Consider the following 27,741-nt stretch of genomic DNA (forward strand, 5'->3'; position numbering starts at 1 on the left):
AATGAAGGGGAATGGAAATAGAAGAAAGCAATGGAGGGGGAAAATCAGTAAATGTGTATAATTTTATATTTTTAGGAGCACCTGTTTCTCCATCAAAATGGGTACAGACACACTGGAGTGGAGAGCGGGCAACACTGACATTTTCTCACCTCAACAAAGAAGATGAAGGCCTCTATACAATTCGTGCACGAATGGGCGAATATTATGAAGAGTATAGTGCTTATGTCTTTGTTCGAGGTAAGGCCTGGTAAAAAGCAGAATATCCCATAATGTTTACAACAAAGAGGCCAAATCAATCTATTCAAACATGTCTTTATAATGATGTGTCATTTGAAAATTCTTCTAGACTCCCCAGAATATGTGTATTAATTTCTAGTAAAATTAATTAATCACATCTCCTAAGTGTGAAATGCAGAAATGAAGGCTCCAAAAGGAGGAGCAGTTCTGTACTTTAAAGGCAGATATTAAGCTAGGCTATCAGCCAGTCTTTTCAAGATTTATTTATTTATTTGTTAAAAAGATAAAATGTCTGCAAGAGAGACAGAGATCTTCCATCCACTGGTTCACTTCCCAGTGACTACCACAACCAGGGCTAGGCTAAGCCAAAACCAGAAGCCAAAAACTCCATCTGGGTTTCCCATGTGGATGGCAGGGGCCCAGGAACCAAGTACTCAGGTGTTCTTCCATTTCTTTCCCAGGGGGCATTAGCAAGGAGTTGGATCAGAAGTAGAACACCCAGGACTTGAACTGTTACTCCTACGGCTGTTGGCATCACAGACATAGGATTAGCCTGATGTGCCAAAATGCCAGCCTTTAGACAAGTCTTTGAATCCAGGACTTTAATTAGAGTATGAACTAGGCTGTTAAAATGGGAAAAAAAAATTCTTTCTCTTTGGTCAATTCAAAGGTAGGCAGTGGTCCACATGGTTCTGCCTATTGTTGTCACTCAGCATCCCAGGTACCATTCTTGCACTGACCTTCCTAACTGATACAGGTCATTTCAGTCACTTCTGTGCAGGTGCACATAGTTCACTCAGAGAGGGAACTGCGGTTGGTAACCTCTTGGTGGCCTGGAATGTTCCTTGCCCTTCTCAGACGTTCTTGTACCAAATGAAAAAGAAAATGGGAAGAAGGGACATTGGAAACACGCTACAGTGTATACTATACCAATGTTGAATGCTAGCAATGGCCAGCACGCATGACATCTGTGAACAGTGTCAGGCCCTCTCCTCCGCAGAAGCACAAGAGGAAAAGTCAGGTATTGCAGAGGGTAGAGAGGAGCCACCTTTGGCTTACATTGTCATAAATATTGACACACAAGCACATCAGCAAGTCGACTTGTCTGGCTAAACCTCCTGGATAGGTGTGGCTGGCTGAGCACTAAGCCAAGTCCTTGTCTCTGCTCTTCCATCTGAACCAGAGTGCATTCCAAGTTCTTCCAGAACAGCTTTGTTATACCCTTTATATGTGGATGATGTGGATGTTTGAAATTTAGACTTAACCCAGTTTTAAAATCTGTAAATTAAGGAAATGAAAAGGTACTGAAATTTATCAGCTATCAGAGAATGGATAATATAAAACTGAGAGATGAATTTCAGCAATGTGTTCTGAATTTTCCACCTTTTAGGAAAATAATTCACTTACAACTTTAGCTTAAATGATGTATTTTAGTATTTTTAAAGATATCTTATTAAGTATGAAATTGTTATGTAATATAAACAGAGGAGACAAAAGGGTTGCATTTAGACAGGCAGATTAGAGATATGAGTATGCAGGATGAACCAAAGCTTCTAGCAACAAGTTCTGAGTGTGAGCGCAAAAGATCCCTTAACTATAGAATTACATATGATTCAATGTAAAGACAAGTTGGTTGACAACAGCTAATTGCCTGATACTTTGGTGATATTCTGCTTTCAGAATGTGTGTGTGTGTATGTGTGTCAGTATGTGTATGTGTGTATATGTATAATCTATACATTGACTTAGGGGTTAATGTTGTAGTGTAGTGAATCAGACTGCTGCCTGAAGCACCTGCATCCCACATGGGCACTGGGTCAAGACTCACTGCTCCACATCCAGTACAACACCCTGCCAGTTTTCCATGGAAAGCAGTGGAAAGTGGCCCAAGTGCTTGGTTGTGACCCTGTACTCACAGGAGTTGTAGAAGATTCTGGCTTCAGTCTGGCCCACCTCTACTCATTGTGACCATTTTTGGTATGAACTAGCAGATGGAAGATCTCTCCTTGTGTTTCTCCCTCTCTCTCTACTAACTCTGCCATTTAAATAAATAGGTAATTTTTTTTTTAAAAAAAAGATTTACTTATTTTTATTACAAAGTCAGATATACAGAGAGGAGGAGAGACAGAGAGAAAGATCTTCCGTCCGATGATTCACTCCCCAAGCGGCCACAATGGCTGGAGCTGAGCCAGTCTGAAGCCAGAAGCCAGGAGCTTCTTCCTTCTTATAGAAATTGATGCTACTGCATGACCCATGTGGCGCTGAAGAAGTGACAATAAAAACAAGAACATCATTACCCGTGAGATGTACCAAAAACAGTGTCGAAAGGGACATTTACAACCTCAGGCGTTTACAAGTAATCAGTCTCTTATGGATGATCAATTAATACATCACAAAAACTTATTGAAAAAGATACAAATAACTAGGAAGTGCAAAAAGGTAAAATTCACAGCAAAAATAATTATATTTGACACCTCAAAACTGCAAATTAAAACAAGAAGGAGCCATTCCCTAAGAAGATGAACAAAATAACCTATAGCCATATTAGCACTCAGCATCACCAGGGGACAACCACTTACAATTAGAGATGAAAGAGAAATGGTTCCAGCTTTTTGCTCTTCATGTGGGTCATGACATTGTTGGCATGGTGAGTAGTAGGGATTGTAATTTTTTGTTATCTAGGTATGCTTAGAAGTTTCTTTGGGAGTCTACCTTCATTCCTTAGTAGAGTTATTTTCTGTTTATTTTCCTTGATTCCTGGTAGTCTGGTCTCCATTACATCCTTTGTTTATGGGGTTACATGTGTGTGTCTGTTCTCCTTTTTGTTATCGCCGTTGTTGTTATTATTATTGTGTGTTTTTAATGGAAATTTTCTTATGTTAGAGTGAACATACGATATCTGTCCTTTTGGGATTGGCTCATTTCCCTTAGCATAATGGTCTCCAGTTGGGCCCATTTGGATCCTTGCTTCTATGCTAGCACTGCTCTTCCTTCACCGTCAGCAATACTACTCTCCTTATTTAGTGATTTCCAGGTCTGGAAGGAGAGAAATTTCTCTGCACCAAAAAGCTCATTTTCCATGGTGTGGTGTGCAGGGACCTCACACTTAGTTTCAATCAGATGGTTTAGTCATATTTCCTATATCTCCTTCTGTAGGACATGTTTGCCTGCAGATGCTTTCCTGCCAGTTCATAGGCTAAGAAACAAAATGCTCAAAACCCAAGTGACTTGAGCCCCAAATGCCTTGGTAACTCACACGCAACACTGAAATATAAACCATAGGGAAAGGAAGTGTTTGTTCAGTCACCATGTATTTCCCCATGGATGGGTGGCTGCTACATGCCTCAGCCTCTGCTGCTACCAACTCTGATTATGACAGGGGTGGGCAAATGCCAGCAGGGATTACCCTGTGTGGGCGCCCACCCCCAGGGCCGTTGCTTCTAGTCTTAAAGAGGTCCTCTTGAAAGGTTACTTAGCATTTTCCTTCCCTTTTCACACCTAACACCAGTGTTATGCCGGCGGAGATTTCATTTCATCAGCAGTCAGTTTCTCGCGTTATCTTACTCTTTACTGAACTCAGATAAATTAGGCTCAAGCCAGGGTACTGTACCAATTTTCTCATAAGTATTTTCCACAGGAAACAAGCATTTCATGATAATGAATGCTTTCTTTCTCTTTCAAAATGGTAGTGTCCAGCCTAGGGATGGGCAAAGCTCCAAGGTTCTTGTTTTATTGTAGATGCAATTTATCCAAAAGGGGACCAAAATAGTTATTTGTCCCCTGGCGGAGGCTTCCATAGTTTCTTTGTAGTATTGCACAATATCTTCAGAACAATCTTGCCGGCACAACTTGTCTGATAGCAATCTCAAGTATCTCCATATTTTCTTTTGCAATATTTTGGACTTTAAGGACTAGAGGTCATGAGTTTCTTTAAGATACTGTTCATTTTCTTAAAAAAAAAATAATGTATTGCTTTTTCAGAGAGGAAAGAGAAAGAGATCTTCCATCTGCTGGTTTACTTTCCAAATGGCCGCAGCAACTGGAGCTGAGCCAATCCAAAGCCAGGAGCTTCTTCCAGGTCTCTCATATGGGACATTGGGCCATCTTCTGCAGCTTTCTCAGGCCAGAATCAGGGACCTGGAGTAGCTGGGATTAGAACAAGTGCCCATATGGAATGCTGGCACTGTAAGGCAAAGGATTAAACCGTTGAGCCACTATACCACTCCCTCCTCAATCCTTTCTCTTTTCTAACATAATGTTGTTGCTACTGAGAATGAAAACACACATTGTTATGCTGGTAAATAAATTACAAGCTCTGCAACTTGCTGTTGGAGCCAGGACATAGCCACCGTGGTGCCATGCTAAGAAATGGGTGCACTGATCCAGCTTCCCAAGCTGACAACATATTTACAAGGGCTAATGGGTCCTTCTGCGTGTCCACAGATGCTGACGCAGAGATTGAAGGAGCACCAGCTGCGCCCTTGGACGTGCTCTGCTTGGAAGCCAACAAAGATTACATCATCATCTCCTGGAAGCAGCCAGCTATAGACGGTGGAAGTCCAATCCTGGGATATTTCATTGATAAGTTAGTGCTTAGTCTAACTTCAAGTTAGTTGTTTGATCTTAGAGATGCATGGTTGATTTCTAGCACTTCTAGGTAAAGTATTTTCTTCTCTGGCTTTCCCCTCCTTCCCTCTCTTATCTCTTTCTGCAAGTGTTTATTCACATACACACTTGGAACTTTCCATCTGTCTGTGTTTTCATATCTACCTGCATAGCTAATTGCCTAAACTCAACGATGAATTCCTTGACTCTGACTCCCAACACAAGTTATTAGAATGTTATTTGTTTGTAGACTGAACAGAGTCCAGTTTCAACATGAAATCGTGTTCTATGTATTTGATAATTCAGTGATGATGATTTTAGGGATGTTAACACAACTGTATTTACGTTTCAAGATATGGATTCAAGTTTTTCAAGTTATACAAGAAATAACAAAATCAATTCTTGTAGTTTACAATCTCCAAAACTTAGAGGCTCTAATATTTACTGGAACTGGGTTTATGTGTCATTTATATAATGAGTTTATGGTATGAGTACAGACAACAAATTTAGATTTTTGACCTCCATATATTGTTCTCTGACTTAGTTTCTGTTCAGATAGTTGCTCTAATTCTCTTTTCATGTTTAGGTGATAAAATCTGATTGCAGAAACCACCCAGAACAGCTAAACTGTGTCACTCTAGTATAATTGGTTTGCATCAAGTAATCTTAAACCTATTTACTGTGTTTGGTAAATACATGCCCATTGGTCTTAATAGCATCAGTGAAATATCTATTATAAATCATACAGTTTACCAATATACATGAAATTATGTATATTATACATTTCCCATCATTTAGTAATGATGAATTATGAAGGTTTAAAAGGTTCTTTTTGGTACTTTCAGTGTCTGTTTTATTCTTTGGCAAATTCTTAAGGCATTTACAAACTTACGTGAGTGAAAAACTAGAGATAATCAGTACCTTTTGTCTTCCTCTTACCTGAGTCATAATAAAAATAACTACCTTATGGTGAATACATAATAATCAAGTACTATGTTCATGGTACTGTTGTAAACACTTTGCATAAGCTAACTGCTAAGCCATTACCAGCCTTGAGGTTGATGCTAGTATCACATACAGAAACGTGGCCCAATACCGCACACCAGTGAGAGCGCAAGCACTCAGCTAAGGTCACACACACAGGACTGGAACCCATGTACTTTTGTGCACTTTGTGCTGAAAAAGTTTCTGGCATGGTGGCCCTTCTCCTTTCTGCCTGTGGGTCCCTGGGTCGCAATGGCAGTGCCTGCCCAGGGGGGAGAGGCTCTGCACGTCCTGGTTGAGTCCCTGTGGGGACTTGTACTTGTTAGGGAAGACACACTGTACTCCAGTGAAACTGAGTGTGTGCAGTGCACACCTGACTGTTTTACACCAATAAGATCTGAAGGGGCTGCGTGGCTCTTCATCCTTAGAGCTATGAATTAACCAAACTTCTTCTGATATTATTGTTCATCTCCCTCTGCCCCTCAGGTGTGAAGTGGGTACAGACAGCTGGTCTCAATGCAATGACACACCTGTGAAGTTTGCTCGTTTTCCTGTCACTGGACTGATAGAAGGTCGTTCCTATATCTTCCGGGTTCGAGCTGTGAATAAAACTGGAATAAGCCTGCCCTCTCGAGTGTCCGAGCCGGTGGCTGCTCTGGATCCGGCTGAGAAGGCAAGACTGAAAAGTAAGCTCTTTGCGTTTTCCTGGGCTTCATAGTAAGACTATTCCACTCCCTTCCACTAGAGGGAGACGTGAACAAGGAAACTTTTCAGATGCGCCTGTCCCTAGCAGGAGAGGGGACCCCAAAAACAAAAACAAGTATTCGTGGTTTTTTACTCAGCCATTCTCTATAGAACTTCATTATATTTTATGTTTCAAAAAACTACTATGTTAAACTGAGTTCCAGGAATTATGTGTGGAATGAAATGCACAACCAAAAAAAAAATTTTTAATGCATGTTGCTGGTATCTTCCAAGTGTGGTTTTATTTTTGGCTCAAGGCAGATTCCTGAATCTTAAAGTCTGCCTTTAGAGCATTAATATCTCAGCACAATGGAAGGAAAACAGATTTAAACACTGTATGGATACTTCAGAAGTTCATGGGAGACGGAATTTTTTTTAAAGCTTTAAAATCCATGCATAGTTTTCTTTTTAAATATTTATTTATTTTTATTGGAAAGGTGGATACACAGAGAGGAGGAGCAACAGAGAGAAAGATTTTCTATAGGATGGTTCATTCCCCCAAGTGGCCTCAACAGCTGGAGCTGAGCCAATCCGAAGCTAGGAGCCAGGAGATCTTCCGGGTCTCCCACGTGGGTCCAGGGTCCCAAGGCTTTGGGCCATCCTCTACTGCTTTCCCAGGCCACAAACAGGGAGCTGGATGGGAAGTGGAGCTGCCGGGATTAGAACCGGTGCCAATATGGGATCCCGGGCGTTCAAGGCGAGGACTTTAGCCATTAGGCCATGCCGCCAGGCCCATAGTTTTCTTAATAATACTAAATTTCCAGAAACTTTTTAAAGACTTCTCATGTGTGTGATTGATGTTTGAGTTTTCATGTTAGTGAAAAACAATCTTTTCGTGTATTTAGTGTCGACATCTTAGTTTCAGAAGCGAGATGCACAAATTACGCCTTGCATTTGCTTCCCAGGAGCCCATGTGGCGTCCCTGATGACAGGGTCGTAAAGAGGCAGTGCAAGAACGCTGCACAGGAACATTTCCATCTGTGAGCAGGTTCAGCCATGGCCCTCCATAATTTGGGGCAGGAGGTACTGTGCGGCATGGGCTGCTCTGTGCCTCCCGGCCATGTACCCACCAAATAGCCATGTTGCCCACCCTGTCCCAGGCCAGAGAATCAGCCCTGCTTCCAGACACCGGCCCATGTGCCCTGGGAGGCTGAGTCAGGTAGCTGCGGCCCGCTGGCCTCCCGTGTATGCCCTGCACTGTCGGTTACTGCTGCACTTCTCCTGCAGCAGGAGGGTGATGGGCCTTCGCCCTGCTGACCGGATCTCTGGGGTCTGCTTCCAATCACTGTTCACCAGCCTTCCGACTTTCCTCCTCCTTTCCTAAAAATTCCATCTTATACCGTTATTGACTCCTTCTTTTCCCTTAAATTCAAGTCAAAATACAATCTGAACTGAAGGTGCTGTTTTCTCTATCATCTTCCTGTGTTTGCACAAACTTGTGAAAAATAGTTCTTGCTGAAAGCAGGCATTGAACCATCCTCCCCCTCTGATGTTGATGGGATCACAGAAATGCATTTTCTGTTTTGTATGGGTCATTGTACCCATTTTCCTTATGTAAGATCTGAGCTGATTTCCTTGGTAGATGACACTTTTTAAAGCAAAATGAGAGGAAAGACTTTCCTCGAGGTTGACTGCCTGATTAGTGCCCCTTGTTTCATCCTCATGTGGCAGAAAAATAACTGCTGGGTTTGCAGTTGTTCTAGAAATGTACCTCCCAACAAGGGACAAGAAGGATTACATAGTTCAGGAGATCCCTGTTGAACAGTTCTACGCACACAGGTGATTTAATTCTCTAGTGGAACTGCAATTCAGGAAGAGTTGATGCTGTCAGGCCAAGCAGATCCCAGTTCTAGCAGATGGCTAGTTTTTTGAAGGCACTGGCCATGTGCCCCATCCCCCAAAACACATGTTTGATAAACTAATTAGGAAAATACAGACATAAATTACTGACAAAACCATGCTGTCGCTCGTGGCTTGTTTATCAGTCCATCATTACACATGAACCCACATTCACACCGATGTGTGGATCTGTGTTTGTCTCTGCTCAGGTCGCCCGTCGGCACCCTGGACTGGACAGATAATTGTCACTGAGGAGGAACCGACAGGTAAACACTAGTTTCGTCAAATATTACTGCTGAAAGTTTGTTGCACAGTTTTGTTTCTTTGCAGCAGGGCTATAGTGTATATTATTGAAGATGTTTTGGTAAGAGTATTTTAAACTATCTGGAGATGAAAAAGTAACTTTTGTTATCCACAAGAATCCCATTTTCTTGTTAAAGCTTTATGGAAGTGAGATTCTCAGTCAATAGATTACGCACATACAAAAATACACAATTCCATCGGTGTTACACAGCCCAGGAAATATCACCATGACCAAACTAATGAACATATCTACCATCTCTTCAATTTCCTCATGGCTCTAGTAGACACCCCTCACCCCATCAGCACCCAGTGGTCACTGATCTGCTTTGTGTTTTGCTGTGGTTTGCCTATTCCAACATTTTAAATAAACAGACTCTTGCTCGTTTTGTCTGAGTTTCTTCCATCAGCGTAAGTATCTGTTGGCATGTGTATCAGTTCATTCCAACCTATTAGTTTGTTCACTGTTGAGAGCCTGTGTGAATGTTCTTTGTGTGTGGACACGTGCTTTCATTTCTCTAGGATAAGCCTAGGAAGTGAATGGGGGATTATGCAGTAGGTGTATGTTCAGTTTTCAAAGGAATTCCCAACTGTTTTCCAAAATGATTGCAGCACTCTGCATTCCCACAAGCATTAGGGAGCTCTGGCTGTTCCTACTGTCATGAATACTTGATATGATCAGTGTTGTTTTTTTTTTTTTACTTTAATCATTCTAATTTGTAGTGGCTTTTCTTTGTGATTTCACTTGTTTTCTCTTATATTTATAATCATTTTTGATGTGCTTATTTACCATGTTCGTATAATTTGACATATTTTTCAAATGCAAGTATTTTTCTAGAACTGCTATAGGATTAGCTCTTATACTTCAATCTGTAATCCATCCCGAGTGAATGTCTTCTATACTTTGTGTGAAACAAGCATTTCCTTTACAATTATTTGCATATTACTATTGGCTAATTGTATCTTTTCTGCATTATTTCCATGCCAACTTCACTGCTGTATCTTTTATACACTTCTCTCTTTCTATTTCTCTCTGAAATAGAAAGAACCTGAACCTGGTAGTTTTAAAATTGGATGTTACAAGCTTTCTGTTCTTGGTTGTGTTATCTTTCCGAAATGGTTTGGCTAGCCTAAGTCTTTACATTTCCATATAAATTTTAAATTCATTATTATGAGTTTCTGTAAAATATCCTGTAGGGATTTCAGTTAAAATTCTGCTGCACATGAGTGGATGTTTTCATATCAAGTCCTTGAATTCATAAATATAGCACACGTCTCCATTAACATTTTCTTCTTCAGTTCAATAGTACTGATGTGCAATTCCTGCACATTGTTATTGGATTTTTGTTAAGCATTTCATATGTAAATAGTAGTGCTTCTATGTTTCATTTTATGCTAATATATAAAGATACAACTGTCTTGTCTCCTGTATGTTGGAAAAAATTGCTAAGCTGATTGACTAATCTCACGATCATTAGACTTCCATATTTTTTGTGGATTCTTTGGGATTTTTTATGTCATCCATGAATAAAGATAAAATAACCTCTTGTTTTCTAGCCTGGTTACCTTTTCTTTTTTCTTTCTTTCTTTCTTTCCTTCCTTCTTTCTTTCTTTCTTTCTTTCTTTCTTTCTTTCTTTCTTTCTTTCTTTCTTTTTTACTTAAAGTCAGATTTATAGAAAAAGAGAGAGGGAAAGACAAAGAGCTCTTCATCTGCTGGTTCACTCCCAAAATGGCCACACCAGCCGGAGCTGGACTGGTCCAGAGCTGGGAGCCAGGAACTTCTTCAGTGTCTCCCCAAAGGGTGCAGGGGCCCAAGGCCTTGGGTCATTCTTCACGGCTTTCCCACGCCATTGGCAGGGAGTTGGATCAGAAGTGGCACTAAGACTGGCACCCATATGGGATACTAGCACCACAGATGGAGAATTAGTTTGCTGTGCCACCTTGCTGGCCCCTAACTTGGCTATTTGTAACTTTTTTCTTCCTATTGCTCCAGCAGTACCTGTATTGTGATGTTGAATAAAAGTGAGGATCCTTTATCAGGCTGAAAAACATCTCTGCTAATCCTACATTGTTGAGTACTAATATTATAAATACATAATTCATAACCATATCCTTTCTAAACTAAGACTGCAAATTATATTGATTGATTATACATTATTAAGTAAGTGTTTGGAATGAACTTTAGTTGATCATGCTATATTGTTGAATTTTTATGCTGAAATTTTGTGAGGAAGTTTTGTATCTATTCATAAAGGATATTAATGTGCAGTTTTCTCTAGTGAAGTCTTTGGTTTTAATATCAGTATAATCTTGGTATCATGAAATGAGATGTAAAGTATTCTGCCTATTTTCTGAAAAAATATATATGAAATTTTCTTATTTATTTCTTTGATGGGCTTTGATACAGTTTTCATGTTTCAAGGAACTATTTATAAAATTATTCATATTTCATGATTATGCTTTTAGTATCTGCAGAATATATAGAAATGTTACCTCTGATTTCTTCTTTTTGATCTGACCGATCTGACTTAGGTTTTATCCATTTTGTTGATGTCAGGAAAACAGCTTTTTTATTAAAAAAAAGATTTATGTGTTTATTTAAAGGGCAGAGTGACAGGAGAAAGAGAGAGATCGTTCACCTTCTGTTTTATTTCCTAAGTAGTCAAAGCAGTCAGGGTAAGCCAGGCTGAAGGCAAGAGTCAGGAACTCCCACCACGCCCGCTGGAGGGGGTGGAAATTCAAATCCGTGAGCTTTCATGTGTGCCTCTCTGGCACATTAGCAGACAGCTGGAACTGGCACTCTGGCAAGGCCTGCTGGCAAGGCATGGTTTAGCTCTCTGAACCACAACACCTGATCTTCACCCTCATTGTTGAAATGTATTTCCTCCGAGTATATAAGTGGACATTTTTTTTTTCAGTACTTTAAGAGCTGGGTCTTGGACCGAGCGTGCAGCTTTGGGAGGGATGCGCATGGAGCGGAGAGGGAGGAAGGGGACACCCGCCTAGCCAGCCAGATCAGCTGAATCAACCCTGGCGATCAATGGGGTGACAGATGTCGCAGCCAGATCCTGGCAGTTCTGGGACAAACACCCCATAGTGTGGATTCCCTGTACTCAGAGAAGAGCTCTGGTGGGGCAGAGTTACACGAGTTAAAGAACAAGAGTCAAGATCCCAGCAGAACTGGGTGGGCAGTAATAGTTACAGGAAGGCTGGTCTTAGCAGACAGGGAACGAGAACCCTGGCCAGCACAGAAGCAGGGGTCACGGCTCAGGGGTGGGAAGGTGGGAGGGAAACCCTGGCAGCCCCAGTGCCACCATGAAAAACAGACAGCTATGTCCTTCAGCTAGGAAATATATAAATGGAATCTTTCCAAAAGTCCATGGAAAATTCATATTATGAAAAAGCTATGCTGGAATTTCAAACTTTTTTTTTTTTGGCACTAAACTAAATTTACTTTCTTTTTCTTCTTCAAGGAAAAATAAATTTGTTGTATTCATTCTTTGGACAAAGCAGCACCTGAAGGCAGCTGACATTTCCTGCCTCCATGGACCTCTTACACAAAGATGCCCAATTATCTAACCATAAGTGTGGGAAAGTTGGCAGTTAGTGCATGAGACAAGATTCTTAAATCTTAGGAAGATTTTGTTATGAAGAATATTTTTTCAGGGGAAGCATTTAAGATCAAGGAGAAGAATTAGACCCAAGAGTGGGAACTGTTGCATCCCCCATCTCCCTGGGGAGATCCAATTGCAAAGGAAAGACCTCTCTTTGTACTGAGGTAGTCGAGGGGAGGTGATCTGTTGCAGTACAAGACCAAGGCAGAGAGAGGAGAGCCGGGCAGCAGCTGGCAGTCCTGAAGCCAAGGAACACATGCCTGTTGGGCAGCCCAGCAGACAGAGAGAACATGTCAACACAGGCCATGCATTCCAGTACTTCCCCAGTTTTAAGCAGAAACTTTTTTCCCCCTCCAAAACAAGAATAAAGTTTTGTTTGTTTTAGAATGCAACTTTAGACCCAGTGACTGGTTTGGCTCCTGGGCACAGAGGGGACACATCTGGCAAAGATGCTGTCAGCAGTAGTAGTGGAGTATAGGTGACTGTCAGAGAGGTGGATTTGCCTGCCATCAGCCATTGCAGATCGCAGCAGTTTTGAAGCTATATGCTAAATTAGGGTTGAGAGTTCATTATATCAGCTTTCTCAAATAAAGGTGACATCACTGTTTCTTCTACTCTGCCACTTTCTGATCTGTTATCCACGATGGAAGACCAGGCAGGAAAAGAAATGGGAGGAAATCCCAATCCCAGTGAGTCGGGCTGTGGCTGAATTTGGATCCATCCCTACTGACCTCAACCTTCTCTCATTTTATAGAAAAGATTTCTCTGATAGGATGAGAGTGATGTCATGGCAAAGGGAAGAAAATACTCAGCACATCCTTCCCGCTGCTTTGATCTGCAGGGTTGCTGCTTTGATCAGCAAGGAGCATGGATGCTCAGGAAGAAAACAACAGGTTAGAGTCCAGGTGCACACTCCAGCCTAGACAGTACAGCTTCCCTGACCCTCACCCACATTTGCTGGGAGCCTCACTCCCAGAACTGCAGAAACAGGGAGAAGAAGACGGGAAGTGTTTAGGGAGAGTTTTTGCAAGGTTGCTACAGATGAAATGGAGACTGAAGGATCCCTTGGGATACCCAGGATGACCCTGAGCACATCACTTGTGGGATTGAATGAGAAGTCACAGCAGACACCCATACTTTCTTGAGGGGTGTAGAACCAGGATCCGTGGGAACTTCAGTGAATCGGTGACCCTCGATCTGATCTTTGGTTGACTGCAGAATCTGCTCTGTAAGGGGTCTGCTCTGTAAAGGAGACATCATCACCCCTTGATGCCACCCAGTTTTCCTCTTGCTGGGACCACTCTCCAGGATCACCCCTCCCTCTGCAGTGTCATTCATAGCTAAGAAGAACCCCTCTATGTTTTCTGTTAGAGCACTTTTCTTCTCCTTTTTTTCATGATAGTTTCATAGGCTCAGGGATTTCCCCTTCTGCCCTCCCCAGTAACACTTCTCCCCCTGTTTCCTCCTATATTATTATAATAGTAAAAGTTCTTCAACAGTCTCAAGTCCATCACTCTGCAGAGCTTTTTGCTGTACTGCTCCGAGGCGTCTGGCTCAGTGAGTGGAATGGGTCATTCAGAGCGTCTGTAAGCATCAGTTCATTTTGCTAGACATAGAGTGCCGGGCTGCTTTTGTATACCACTGTGGGCAGTTCCACTACCAGTCAGATGGGTCTTATTCAAAATCCTTCTTTTCAAATGCCTTTGCTCCTTGACATTGGCCTGGGTGTCCTCAGCGTTTGGCAACAAGTGGATCTCCATCATTATTCAGAATAAGAATAGGTTTGACAGTATACCTACAGAGAGGGTTCCCAGATTAACACCTCCACCTGGCCTTTGAGTGGATGCTAACATGAAACTTAACTTTAATCCTACCATTTCCACAATATTTTTGAAGTACCAGATGTTTTCCTACTAAGACGGAGCCAGATGGAGATAGAGATAGAGCCAGAATAATCCCACCTTATGTCACTGCAGCTGGCAGACCTTGACACGGGACCCAAACCCCATCATCTTGTGATCTTCTCTTGATTGCGGTCTGCTCTTGGTGCCCTTTGGTGCGTAAGCACACTCTAGCTTGTGCTGGTCATCCTCTATTTTCACCAGCTTACCTGTAAACTCTTCAGACAGAATCCAGGTTTCTTAACTCTGTGCCTTACATGCTCAATGGCATTTAAATAATTGAAATAATTGAATGAATGAATGAATGGATGGATGGATGCATGGATGAAATTTTAGGAAGAATTTTAGACAAGGAACTTACTCATATGAGAAGCCGTAATCTCTGTCTCTTATGGGGAAAGAAGCATCCTACCGCTTTCTGAGTGTCCTGGCTACCTAGAGTTGGTGTCTCTCATGATTCCTTGCTATTTTTCAGAGGGTGTTATTCCTGGGCCACCCACAGAGCTCTCTGTCACAGAGGCTACCCGGAGCTATGTGGTGCTAAGCTGGAAGCCCCCTGGGCAGCGTGGCCACGAGGGCATTATGTACTTTGTGGAAAAGGTAAGACTCCAGAATCAACACTATCTCATGATATTTTCATAAAATTCCCTTAAAGAAGTAGAGATTAAAGAAGTAGAGATTACATTGCTGAAGACAGTGGTGTGAGGGAGGTGGATGGGGGATGTCAATTGTGAAATCTCTTCATTGAAAAGTAAATATCACACAGAAGTTTGCCTGAAAGTGCAGGGGTTAGTGTAGATTCCCCCAAATCTCACCCATATACTGCTGAGAGGTCCAAAGGACCAAAATCATAACCCTGATAGAACAGAATTTTTTCTGAAGCTGTAGAATGCCTCCATAGCAACGTGTTCTAGACTTTCTGTGTCTCCCTTGCTGTGTTGATGGCTTTTCACCCGTTCACAGTAGGGAATGAACAACAGTGAGGGTAGATGGGAAAGAGGACTGGAGATGTCGGAATACTTCAGCTGGCTGAAGAGTTGAAACAGCAAGCTCTTACATGGCAGGGCACTTGGTTAACTCTAAGTATGGGTAGCAGTGTGATCAGAGATAACAAAATGCCATAAAGTATTGGCTATTTCTTTCCTTCAAATATCTTTTTTTTTTAAAAGATTTATTTATTTTATTGGAAAGTCAGATATACAGAGAGGAGAAAAGACAGAGAGGAAGATTTTCCGTCTGATGATTCACTCCCCAAGTGAGCACAACCGCTGATGCTATGCCGATCCAAAGCCAGGATCCAAGAACTTCTTCCGGGTCTCCCACACGGGTGCAGGGTCCCAAAGCTTTGGGCTGTCCTCGACTGCTTTCCCAGGCCACAAGCAGGGAGCTGGATGGGAAGTGGAGCTGCTGGGATTCCAGCGTGTTCAAGGCGAGGACTTTAGCCACTAGGCCACGCCGCCGGGCCCTTCCCTCAAATATCTTACAATTATGTCAGTGATTAGAACCTTTGAGAGTGCTACATAGAAGGAAGACCTAGGATGGCTGGAAAGAATGAAAACAATATAATCAATCACATCCAGGGTTGAAGGAAGTTCTGATGAGTTTACATGCCTGACTTACAGACATGAGTCCAAGACTTAGCTGGGGCGTTATTAAGGGGAGCTTGCATAGAAACACAGGAGCATTTGCAAGGCAAGGCCCAGAGCCAAAGGAAACAAGGAAACCATGGTGCCTGGAAAAGGATAGTTTGAAAATTTTTGCTTAAAATTTTTTGAAAATTTTTTTAGAATTTAATTGAAAAAGTGAAACAAAATAAGTATCCTGTGTAAGAACATTGGCACTTTTACTGTAATTCATCATTTTTCAGAGCAAAAGGTCAATGATCAAATGTTTGCACTTTGAATTTTTATAAAGTTGTGTGATTGCATTGAAAGGTATTATTTACTTTCACTGTAAATCATAGAAAATTTTATGCAAAAATGTGGAGTTCAGTTAACTCTCTGGCGGCCTCTCTTCTCTGTTTATTTCTTATGGACTTTTAATTACTTCAAATCCGTGACTCTTGAGAAAATTATACCAGAACTAAAAATTTGATTTCCCTTATTAATTGCTTTTCTTCAGTATGCAAGCTTGGCTCACATCTTTGAGCCTCTTGCTTCCAGAATTCCTGGTTATCTTAAAGCAAATTAACAGTAAATATAGGGCCCGGCAGCGTGGCCTAGTGGCTAAAGTCCTCGCCTTAAACACACCAGGATCCCATATGGGCACTGGTTCTAATCCCGGCAGCCCCACTTCCCATCCAGCTCCCTGCTTGTGGCCCGGGAAAGCAGTGGAGGACAGCCCAAAGCTTTGGGACCCTGCACCCGCGTGGGAGACCCGGAAGAGGCTCCTGGCTTTGGATCGGCATAGCATCGGCCGTTGTGCTTACTTGGGGAGTGAATCATCGGACAGAAGATCTTTCTCACTGTCTCTCCTCCTCTCTGTATATCTGACTTCAATAAAAATAAATGTTTTTTTTTAAAAAAAACAATAAATATAACATCTCTTTCACATGAAACATATACATCTCTCTGGAAAGTCTGGTTTTATTAAAAATAAGATTAAAATTAAATTTGTGTTTTATCTATGTATTAACTATAACATGGGCAGCATTTGAAGCTTTTTCTTCTAACAGATGGCATGAATGGTGTTAGATAAATGTTCTTTTTCTGGTACGCTTAATAAAACCCCAGTAAATCTCTTTGAAATCCTCCACAAGAAGAGAGTTCTGAATAGCTCTTGTGGCAGTAATTACTATCTTTCCTATTACAATGACATGTAAAGGCTTGTTGGGGAGGCATTTTTCTACCCAGAAGTCAGCTTTGGCTTCAGTATAACCTTTCCTTTAGTCACAAAAACTCTGATTTCATCACAAAGCCTTTAACATCTCTAGACCCAAATATATACAAACCTGTGATTAAAATTTAAATGCTCTGCCACCTGCAAACCTATTGGAATGGAATTTGAGGGGACATTTATCAGCACAGCATTGAATAAAGAAGCTGTACTTAGCACAGTCCACATTTATGAACGCACATAGTGCTGGAGTATTGGGAATGCAGACACATCAGGAGACCCAGGGCTCAATTTACATAGCTATCCAAATGTCACACTCTTCCAAGCTCATTTGGAGATTATTTCTTATGAACTATCCCTGATATGTTGGCCTTCCTAGAGGGAAACGGCTCATGCACTCGGGTCCCATGGCATGTTTCCATCCCTAAAACACTCATGCACTGGGTGTTGCCTCTCGTGTGCCCTTGCACTCATAGTTCTGCATAAAACGGTGCACCTAAGATTTGCAGATGCAAAACCCACAAAACTGCCTTTCACAGCTGCACACTTTGAATTGGTTGTGCTCTACCTATGACCCTGAAAGTCATTGAAATTGAGGGGTTCATTATACAGGAAATTTGCCTCCAGCACTCCCAGACTTCCTGTTCCTTTTGGCTACAAACCTTTCCCTGTTTTGTGCTTTTTCTCATGTCACAGAGGAATACTTTGTCATTTGTTAGCTGCCCTTCTACTAGCAAGAATAAAAATAGCCACTGTCTGCCACTGGCCAAGCACTGCTGGAAACACTCTATACATGCAAGCCCACTTTGTTCTTGCAGCAATCCCATGAGATTTTCCACATGCCTGCTTTGTAGATTATAAAATTGAGGCATTGATGGGGTATATAATTTTTCCAATGGTATGCAGCTGATATGAGCAGAAACAGGATTTGAGTGAAGGCTGACTGGCTCTTACCCTAGGCTGCCTTTCTATCTTCACAAGTCCACATCATCTGTGGGAAACTTTAATAATCACACAATATCTACTCCACAGCGCAGTTGAGAAAATCAAAGAGTCATAATGGCTTAGCACAGTAAAAGGCAGCTCTTATTTTTTGCTATTAACAGTTTAAACAACTGGTAATTGCTTATTTCCTAGGAGAGAATATGTCAAAACAAATCAAAACCATGAGCAAATGGATTGAATACCTGCAAGAATTTTATCTCTCATTGGGCAGCACCCTTTCTATCCTTCTCCCAGACAAATGATACCTAAGCATAAAGACACTGTACATCCGTTTAGAGGTTCCCTTGTCAAATATGCCCATTTGACAGATTATGGCCTGAAATTATGAGTACTCAAGGGACTTTGAAGGTCGTGTGGCACGTTGTGAATGCAGCCAAGATCAGATTCAATAACTGGAACATTGCACTATGCCATGTTGCTTTCCATGGCAAGTTGGTGATGCTGAATGGTATGCTACTGGATTTATGTTTCCAACAGTGTGTCATCACTGTCCGCCAATCAATCTGTCACACAATGTGGATTTCTGGCAAAGTCTTTTGAAGCTGTTAAAATATTCTGTAGCAAAATCAGGCAAGAATATCTGAATTTCTGCCCCTACTGGTCCTGGGCATTGTTTGAACTTAAAAGAGGACGAAAAAGGATTACCTTTCAGTTATCCTGAAGGACTAAACACTTCTGACAATTTTCTTACTAGATCCTCTTCCAAACTTAACCACATGCCACATCCTTCATTCAAGGGTTTGCAAATAATTCTAGCTCATTTTGATTTTTAGAAACAGAATTTCCTTAAATTTGTTATCCTATTATTTATTCTAAAATTTGAGCAGGAAGGAAAGAACATATTTTTTAAAAGAAATTCTAAATGTATTAGAGAGAGAAGAAGGCTCCAATCTATTGTTTCACTCAACCCTCCCCCCTCTTATTTACTGGATTTATTTTATTCACTTGAAAGGCAGAAAAAGAGAGAAAGAAACACAAAGGCTAGAGCTGAGCCAGATTGAAGCCAGGAGTCAGGAGCCTCTTCAAAGTCTCCCCCATGGATGCAGGCCTGAGCACTTGGGCCACATTAGCAGGGAGCTGGTTCAGAAGTGGAGCCCCAGCCTCTGCAGCTGTTTGGGTAGTAAACTAGAGGATGGGAAATCCCTGCCTTGCAACTCCTACCCCCGCACACACACACACTCTCTGCTGTCTCTTCCTTTCTCAGTGTAACTCTTTCAAATGAATAAACAAACCTATTTTTTAAAGAGGGGATTTAGAGAACGCTGTGAACATCAGGCATCTGCTCCTCCATGCCCTCCAATCTGTTCTGCGGTCCAGTGGCACAAGGCTGCAGTTTGTTGGCAGAGAAGGAACAGTTGGAGTTGCCTGGCCTCCAACTCCTGTTTCTCAGTGGGCATCTCTGTTCTTGCTGTAGTGTGAAGCGGGAACGGAAAACTGGCAGCGGGTGAACACGGAGCTGCCCGTGAAGTCTCCCCGCTTTGCTCTGTTTGACTTGGCCGAAGGGAAATCTTACTGCTTCCGTGTGCGCTGTTCTAATTCAGCAGGAGTTGGTGAGCCCTCAGAGGCCACAGAAGTGACCGTGGTTGGGGACAAACTTGGTAAGTATAGAATTAGGCTACCTGTGAATTACTTACCTCAAGAGCATTTTTTCCCTTTTTTTTTTTTTTAAGTTTCAAACACAGATTGTTTCTTTTTTAAAAAAGTATTTTGACTTTATTTTTAATGTTGTTTACATAGTTGAGAAGGATGTATCCTCATGTTGGTCTCTGACTAGGGGTGGAAAGGGTCGAAGTATGGAGCAAGTCAAGTGGGACAAATATTTCCAATTTTTGCTTTTCCCCGCTTATCTGCAGGGGAAGGAGGCCGCTCCTCACTGCCACACTACATCAGCACAGGACCCTGATGTGGGGAAGAATGTTCAGAGGCTGCTGCTTGAGTGGTTTTGATAGCTCTGAGACATTGTTGGTTTCAGTGTTCTAGGGTTGAGAATTCTTTCCAAGGTCTGTTGGCTGAGAGTCCACCCCAGTGTATCCATGCACCCGGATGCTTGCTGCAAAGCTCCGACAGAAGAGGCATCCATCCCATTCTGCTTTTCGTCCTCTCATGAGGGACTTGATGTTCTCTGCCGGCCTATGTAATCATGGCCTACTGTCTACTACATGGACATGAACAACTGAGGAGGGTCAGGCCCATGGTGCACTCCAAGGTTGGACCAAAGATCTTGTGAATTTCTCTGTAGCTGGAGTTTGAGTCCGGCAGTATAATTAGGGAGTCCCCCAAGAAACCTTGCCTGAGGCGATCCTTAGACCTGATTCTTGTGTGTGCTAGCTAGTGCAGGGTCTGGTTCAGTCTGTCACCCCAATCAAGCTATACATATGCCAGTGAAGGCAGTTGCTGGGTTAGTTCCACCCCCAGTCCCATCTCTGCTGCAAATCAGTGGGTGCTGTGGCCTAGCCCAGTGCAGCCCACCTCAAGCTCGGCCTTCACGCACATCAGCAGGTGCCGTAGCCTAGTTGAGGTGCTCCAGTAACTCCTAACAGGCCCACTCTCAGCCCCAGTTCCTATGTGTGCCAGCCAGCATGTACAGCAGTCTAATCCAGCCCATTTCACATCCCATCCATCCATCTCTCATACATACCCATGGATGCTGTGGCTTAGCTCAGCCTGACCTACCCCCAGACCCAGCACACACAAGTGCCAACAGGTGCTGTCACCTTGTCTAGCCTGGCCCACCCCCCAGCTCTGGCTTTCATGTTCACCAACTGGAGCTGCAGCTCAGTAGAGAAGTGTCTACAATTTTCCTCCTAGGTCCACTCCAAGCCCCACATTTGAACTTGTGAGAGGTTACTGTGGTTCAGCCTGAAATGTGTAGCACCTAGTTCTAGTACTTGCCAGCAGATGCTGTGGCGAAGCCCAGCTAGCCAACACTTGTTCTGGCTTTTGCATGTGCCAGTGGATGCAGTGGCCTAGCCTAGGCCAGCCCTCCCAAAATCCATACAGACCAATAGGTGTTTCTGCCCTGCCCAGACTGTTCTGCCCCCAGTCTCACACTCACAAGTGGCAGCAGTGACCTAGCAAGGGAACCTTTGAAGTTCTCCTACCAGGCTTGCACCCAGCCCTGAGTCTTGTGGGTGCCAGTGGATGCTGCAACCCAGTCTGGCTTGACCTGCCTCTCCTTGACATTTGTTGGTGGATGCTACAGCCTGGCTATGCCAGGCCTGCCCTCAGTCAGCTTATGCTAGTGGGTGCTGCAGCCTTGCCCAGGCTGGCCAGTCCCCAATCCTAACCTTCATGTGATTTGGCAGGTGTCATGGCCCAACCCCAACTGGCCTGTACCCTGACCTGACTCAAACCTGCCAACATATGTTGCAGAATGGCCCAGCCCAGCCCACCCCCAGACCCATCCCAGATGTATGTTGATGAATACTGGAGCCCAGCCTGGCTTGGGCTGCCCCCAGCCTTTGCTCCTGTGTGTATACCAGCAGGCGCTGCAGCCTTAATGGGAAGTTCCCCTATCAGACCAGTTTCCAGCCCTGGATCTTGCCATGGTTGTGAGTGCTCAACCCAGCCTGACATGACTCGCTTCCAGACCCAGCTCTCCTGTGGACTGGTGGGTGCCACAACCTAGCGTAGCCCATCCTGCACCCACTCTGGCTCATGAAAGCACCAGTAGGTTCAGGGGTCTAGTCCATTCCAGCCTGCTCCTGGACTCAGCCCACGCACATGCTGAAGTGTACTGCAGCCATGTTCAGCTCTGTCCACTCCCAGCTCTTGAGCTCACCAGTGGGAACTGCAGCCTAGCAGAGAAGTTCCCTTATTCCTCTACCAGGCCCACTTCTAGCCCAGATCTTGCAGTGGTGTTCTGACGCAGCATGGCACATGCCAGTGGATGCTGCAGCCTGGCCTGGCCTGGCCTCACCCTCACACCCCCATCCCTCCAAACTTCCAACCTTTACTGGTGTGTGTTGTGGCCTAGCCCTGCCCAGCCTGTCCCCATTGTGTGGCCCACACCTTGTCCTGGTTCCCATATGCTTGGGTGCTAAAGCTTGCCCCAGCCTAGCCTGACCCATCTCGAAGCCAGCACACATTCATGCTGATGACTAGCACAGCCCTGCCTGGCCCTGTCACCCTAGTCCTGGCTCTGGTGCTCACCAGAGGGAATTCCTCGAGTTTCCCCACCAGATCTCTCCCACACTTGGATCTTATGCATGCTGGTGGATGCTAGGCCCATGCTGGAATAGTCTACCCCTCGTCCTGGCCTTTGCATGAGCTAACAGGTATTGTAGCCTAGTCTACTCCCAGACCTGATTCTTGGGTGCACCTGTGGGTGCTACAGACTGGGCCTGCTTTGCCTGCTCCCATTCCCAGTTTCTGTGAGCATCAGTGAGTTCTGTGGTCATGTCTAGCTCAGTCCATTACCACCCCCAGCTCTCCTGCAAACCTGTGGGTACTGCAGTCCCGGTTCTCTCATGTGCCAGTTGGTGTCATGGCTCAGCCTTGTATGGCCCAGTCCCTGCCACAATATTCACTGGTGGATATAGTGGCTTAGTCCTGCCAGGCAGACCTGTGCCCTGGCTTGTGATTGTTGGTGGGCAGCAGGTGATGCTGTTTAGTCCAGCCCAGGTCTCCCATTGGGCAGGTGCATTTTCCTTATCCAGACATGGCCTCCAGTTCCCCTTTCTCAACTGTTCTCAACTCCTTCATTTACCTGTGAGTGCAGTAGCCCAGTCTGTGGAAGCCACCAGAAGTCATTGTATACCTATAAAGTACTCCCTTGGTGGTCCCTACTCCCACACATCCTCCACTCCCCTTCCCTGGGTAGTCTACAGCACCTGCCCCATCCCCTCATGGCACGGGGTCCCAGGGTCATCTTCCATTGGGGCCTGCCAGCCCCCTCCATATATCTTAAAAAAGAAAGAATGAAAAAAGACTAAGCAACCGTGCTGGCAAACTGGTATGGTTAACAGAGATTTGGCACTAGCTAGGCTCAGACTGCCTGCCAGCTATTGAATGTTTTTCTCCCAGCCTAGGTACAAGGCAACATAGTCAGTTTGCCTATAGCTGAGAAGAGAGGTTTTCAAGGCAAAAATCTAATTAGCACACACATACATACAAGCGAACACATAAATGTGAACAAGGATCTTTGAAGAGCTCAAGGAAATCTGTATTTTAAAAAACTACGCATGAATTTCAACTTTGTGTACACTAAAATGAAGGTATCATTTAATCCCAATTCCAACAAACTTTTAAAAAATAGTCTTGTACATACAGATATATAATCACAGGTAAAAATAGTGGCTTCCCTCTTTCATTATGTGTTTTATTGATAGCTAGGCATGGTCTGTACATTACATAAAACATTAGTAGTTTTACTTATGAAAGTAAATTTCCCCAGAAGTGTAGAGTTGTAACAGCAGTGCTAATTTGTTTCCTTCCTAGAGTTCAGGGATATTTAATTTATCATTGTGTTCTCAGCCTAACATTTTAAAAAAATGTTCTATTTTAATGTATAGTATGTTTGACCTGATGCTTTGTGTAAAACTTCTCTGACTGTATGTTTGTGGATATGTGATAATTTTTTTTTTTTCTCTTCTCTCAGATATCCCTCAGCCCCCTGGCAAAATCATCCCAAGCAGAAACACAGATACCTCTGTGGTGGTGACTTGGGAAGAGTCCAAAGACGCCAAAGAGTTGGTTGGGTATTACATCGAGGCAAGTGTGGTTGGCTCTGGGGAGTGGGCACCCTGCAACAACAACCCTGTGAAGGGCTCACGGTAAGGCACCCCAGCATCCAAGAAGCACCATGGACACACTTGACAGCAAATACACCCGAAGGAGGGAGGTTTTCTTTTATTTTTAAAATTTTTTAAAACTTTCTATCTTTATTTTGATGATTTTCACATAGTTAATCACGGCAAAAAGAGTCAAGGGCTACAGGAAGATGAGTGAGACCCACCTTATTTCCACATTCTTTTTTCCTAGAAGCCACACCCAGCCTCTCAAATACCTTTGTACTGTGAGATGGAGGACAGTCACCACGGTCACCTGAAACTACCCCAGGGATGCCACTGTGCGCCATGCTCCAAGGGTCCTGCTCAAGAGGTTTTGATAGTTCAGCAGTTCTGAATAACTGCCGATCTCACCACTCCAAGCATGATGAAATCTCTCCAGAATCTGCTGACTGACATAGTCTACCTTAGAGTCTCTGTTTGCCCAGATATTCACCGCCAACTCTTGGCTGGGGTAGTTGGTCAATTTGTTCCAACCTCTGTCCTCGGTTATGGTACCAGGTGTCCTCTGTAGACTCCAATGTACTGCTATATCCTCCATGTGCAGCTGAACATACTGTCCACTGCTCTCTCTGAGCCACTGAGGAGACCCAGCTCTGACACAGACACTCCATGGTCAGACCATGGAACCTATGTTCTTCCATGATTGGGGTTCTGAGTCCAGCAGTTCAGTTGGGGGATTCCCCAAAGAAATTTCTTCTGAAGTGATCCCAGACCTGATTCTTGTGTGTGCTTGTCAATACAGGGTGCGGCAATCTGTTGCCCCAATCAGCTTATGCACACACTGATGGTTGCAATTGCTAGGTCAGTTCTATGCCCAGCCCATGTGAGCTGGTACATGAGTCTGATGCATACAGATCTCCCAGTCTCTCCCCTTACAAACCACCAGATTTCAGTCCCCTCACTTAACTGCAAATACAGTGGCCCTGTTGTTGGATGTCCCTAGGATTCACTCCTCTCCTACACATACAGTGGCCTCATCAATGGATATCCCTAGGCAATAATACTACCCCCAAGACCCCAGAGCTCACCACTGGGTGGCCAGCAGGTGAAACCCTGCGCCGTCAATGCTCTGGCCACCCACAAGCTCAGGATTTGCCCACTACTTGGCAGCGATGGACAGAGAGCAAGGATCCCCAGCAGAAAACCTGGCCAGGCGTGGAGTCTCCCAACCACAGCCACATGGCTGGGAGATACAGACACCTGCACCTCTGAGCAGACTTATCTGGACTCTGCCCACCAACATGGCGGCAGTGGGCACAGCCATGATTCTGAGCATGCCCAGAGCCATCTGAGATCTGCCCACAGCACGATCATTGTGGACAGAGGAAATACTCAGACCTTGGACAATCCCAGGATTCGCTCACTGCTTGGCAGTGGTGGACAGGGAGCAAGGATCCCCAACAGGAAGACTGGCCCGTCGTGGATTCTGCCAGCCACAGCCACATGGCTGGGAGATTCAGTCACCCTCACCTCTGAGCAGACTTACCTGGACTCTGTCCCTTCTTTTTAAACATTGTACGTGAAATATCCAAATGGAAAACCAGGCATGTCTAATACAAACCCACAGGGCAAAGAAATATTTCCTTGTTTTGTTAAACACTCAGAAACACATAATACTAGTATTTGAAGAATTCATCTTATCCCCTTCCTTATTCTTTTCCTGTTTTATATTTGTTCTGCTTTTATGCGTCTGTTCTGTTTTTTAATATGCAATGTGATCCTGGGTTCCAGGGATCTAACGGTTTCTGCTTAGCTTGCAATTCCCAGGCACTGTAAAAGAATAGAGAAGTCTCAACATTTCTGGACATTAAACCCAGTGCTAAGCAGACATAAATAGCAACCGAACCAGGACATATGGAACACTTTGGTGCCTGTTTGAATCTGGTTCTAATGTGGGAAGGGCTGGGTATTTTTTTTTTAAGTTTTTGTCTTGCTTCCAACTATTCACCAAGCAGCTCTGCCGTCTGACATTGAGTTCTAACGTGCGGTCAGACAGAGCCTCCTTTGACCGAGACGCAATCTCAGGAGAATTCCCCCAAACTGCCAGATGAGCTTTTGGCTGGAACTGCTTTAAGTCCCAGGACCCAAATAAGAGAAATTGGTTATTTTGCAGAGCATGAAAGAAGATAGGATACCAATGAACGGGACAAGGATGTATGTTTTGTGAGAGGTTTATTAGTTTGTGTTTGTATTTAATTTTTACAGTTTTTCGTGCTCGCTTCAGCAGCACATATACTAATTTTTACAGTTTTTCAGTGTTCTTGGGTCATTTAGAAAAACATTCATGAGTATGGGCAGGACCTGTTTCCCTACAAATAGGAGATGATAAAAGAGACAGCACCCTATGTTTATTTTTGTATCTACCATATGTAGCTCAGGGTATGGAACACCTAAGAGATTGGACTAGATTATAGTTGTCTTTATTAAATATTTGAACTTGTTAATGATAATACATTCATTGACAGGTTTGTTATTTCCTCTGGGTACAGTTCTTTTGGTGGATTTAAATGCTGCAATTATTCCTGAAACAGCTCTTTATAGCCATACCTATTAAAAGATGAGATTGCTTTTTCTGTAAAACAACCTGTGGATTCACACCTCATTATAGGATCCTTCTGTTTAAGTAGTAATTCTGGAAATTCATTCTCAAATTAGAGTATTATTTCTCAAGTAATTATAACTTCTCCAAAGTGTAGAAAGACAATGGTTAGGTCTCTGTGACGGGGAGCAGTTACTTAATGCATACCTGAAATAGCCATTGGTAATAGCATTAGGAGTGAGCATTTGACAAAGCTAGTAACATGCCAGTTGGGAGACCTGCGTCCCATACTGGAGTACATGGGCTCCACTTCCAGTTCCAGCTTCCTGCTAATGTGCACCGTGAGAGTTGGCTCATGATGGCTCAAGTTGTTGGGTCCCTGCCACCCTTGTGGATAGAATTCCAGGCTACTGGTATTGGTCTGGCCCAACCCCAGCTGTTGCAAGCACTGGGGGAAATGAATCAATGAATGAATGGTCTCTACCTCTGGATCTCTGTTTCTCAAATAAATAAAACCGATTTTTTAAAAAAGTTTAAAATAGTAATAGTGACACCTTATTATTTATTAAGTAGCAGGTCCTTTATATAACTTATGACTAATACATGAACATTACTATGTAGGTATTATTGTCTGTATTTTACTGCGAACATCAGAGAGAAACCATTTTTGGCAGAATTCAGAAAATTGCCTCAATTGCCTTCTTGTCTACGAGCACAAGTCACTTGAATCTGTCTGTTTCTTCCTTTTGGAAAATAGATATTTTCTTTCCTTTTTAATTTATTTGAAAGATTTGCAGAGAGGAAGAAAGACATACACAGAAAGATTTTCTATTCATTGGTTTACTCTCTAAATAGCTGCAACAGCCAGAACAGAGACAAGATGAAGGCAGGAGCCCAGAGCTTCTCCCACGTGTCCAACATGGGTGCAGGGACCCAAACACGTGGGCCATCCTCAGCCACTTTCAGCAGAAGTGGTGCAGCTAGGTCTTGAACCAGCAGCTATTTAGGATGGTTTAAATGCAATGCCACAGTGCTGGCCCCCAGATCATTTTCACAATACCAGATCATTTAGTTGAGCTAACAGTCATCTTCCCTGATTTAACCTTCCTAGGGAAAAAAAGTTTAAAACCTTCTTTCCCTTTAGATTTACTTGCCATGGATTGGTGACTGGTCAGAGTTATATTTTCCGCGTCAGAGCTGTTAATGCTGCTGGACTTAGTGGCTATTCCCAGGATTCAGAAGCTATTGAGGTCAAAGCCGCCATCGGTGAGTTCCTTATGCATGACTTGGTTGAGGGAAAACAGTTTCCTGAGTTTTAAAGGAAGATATCTTTCCCTCCAGAAATC

General features: G+C 43.3%; 1 protein-coding gene across 1 annotated transcript in view; it reads left to right on the forward strand.

The window, feature by feature from the left end:
* The window catches only part of MYOM1 (myomesin 1), a 123,737-nt gene that overhangs the window by 40,641 nt on the left and 55,355 nt on the right, over positions 1 to 27,741 (forward strand). The window contains exons 10-17 of the mRNA XM_040970565.1: positions 76 to 237; positions 4,680 to 4,821; positions 6,312 to 6,511; positions 8,618 to 8,674; positions 14,700 to 14,824; positions 19,479 to 19,662; positions 23,664 to 23,838; positions 27,540 to 27,661. Of these exons, the coding sequence (XP_040826499.1) occupies positions 76 to 237; positions 4,680 to 4,821; positions 6,312 to 6,511; positions 8,618 to 8,674; positions 14,700 to 14,824; positions 19,479 to 19,662; positions 23,664 to 23,838; positions 27,540 to 27,661 (1,167 nt within the window). The remainder of the gene's footprint in view (positions 1 to 75; positions 238 to 4,679; positions 4,822 to 6,311; positions 6,512 to 8,617; positions 8,675 to 14,699; positions 14,825 to 19,478; positions 19,663 to 23,663; positions 23,839 to 27,539; positions 27,662 to 27,741) is intronic.

Source organism: Ochotona curzoniae, unplaced genomic scaffold, assembly GCF_017591425.1.
Source record: "Ochotona curzoniae isolate NIBS_2020 unplaced genomic scaffold, NIBS_Ocur_1.0 scaffold_4812, whole genome shotgun sequence".
NCBI classification, from domain to species: Eukaryota; Metazoa; Chordata; class Mammalia; order Lagomorpha; family Ochotonidae; genus Ochotona; species Ochotona curzoniae.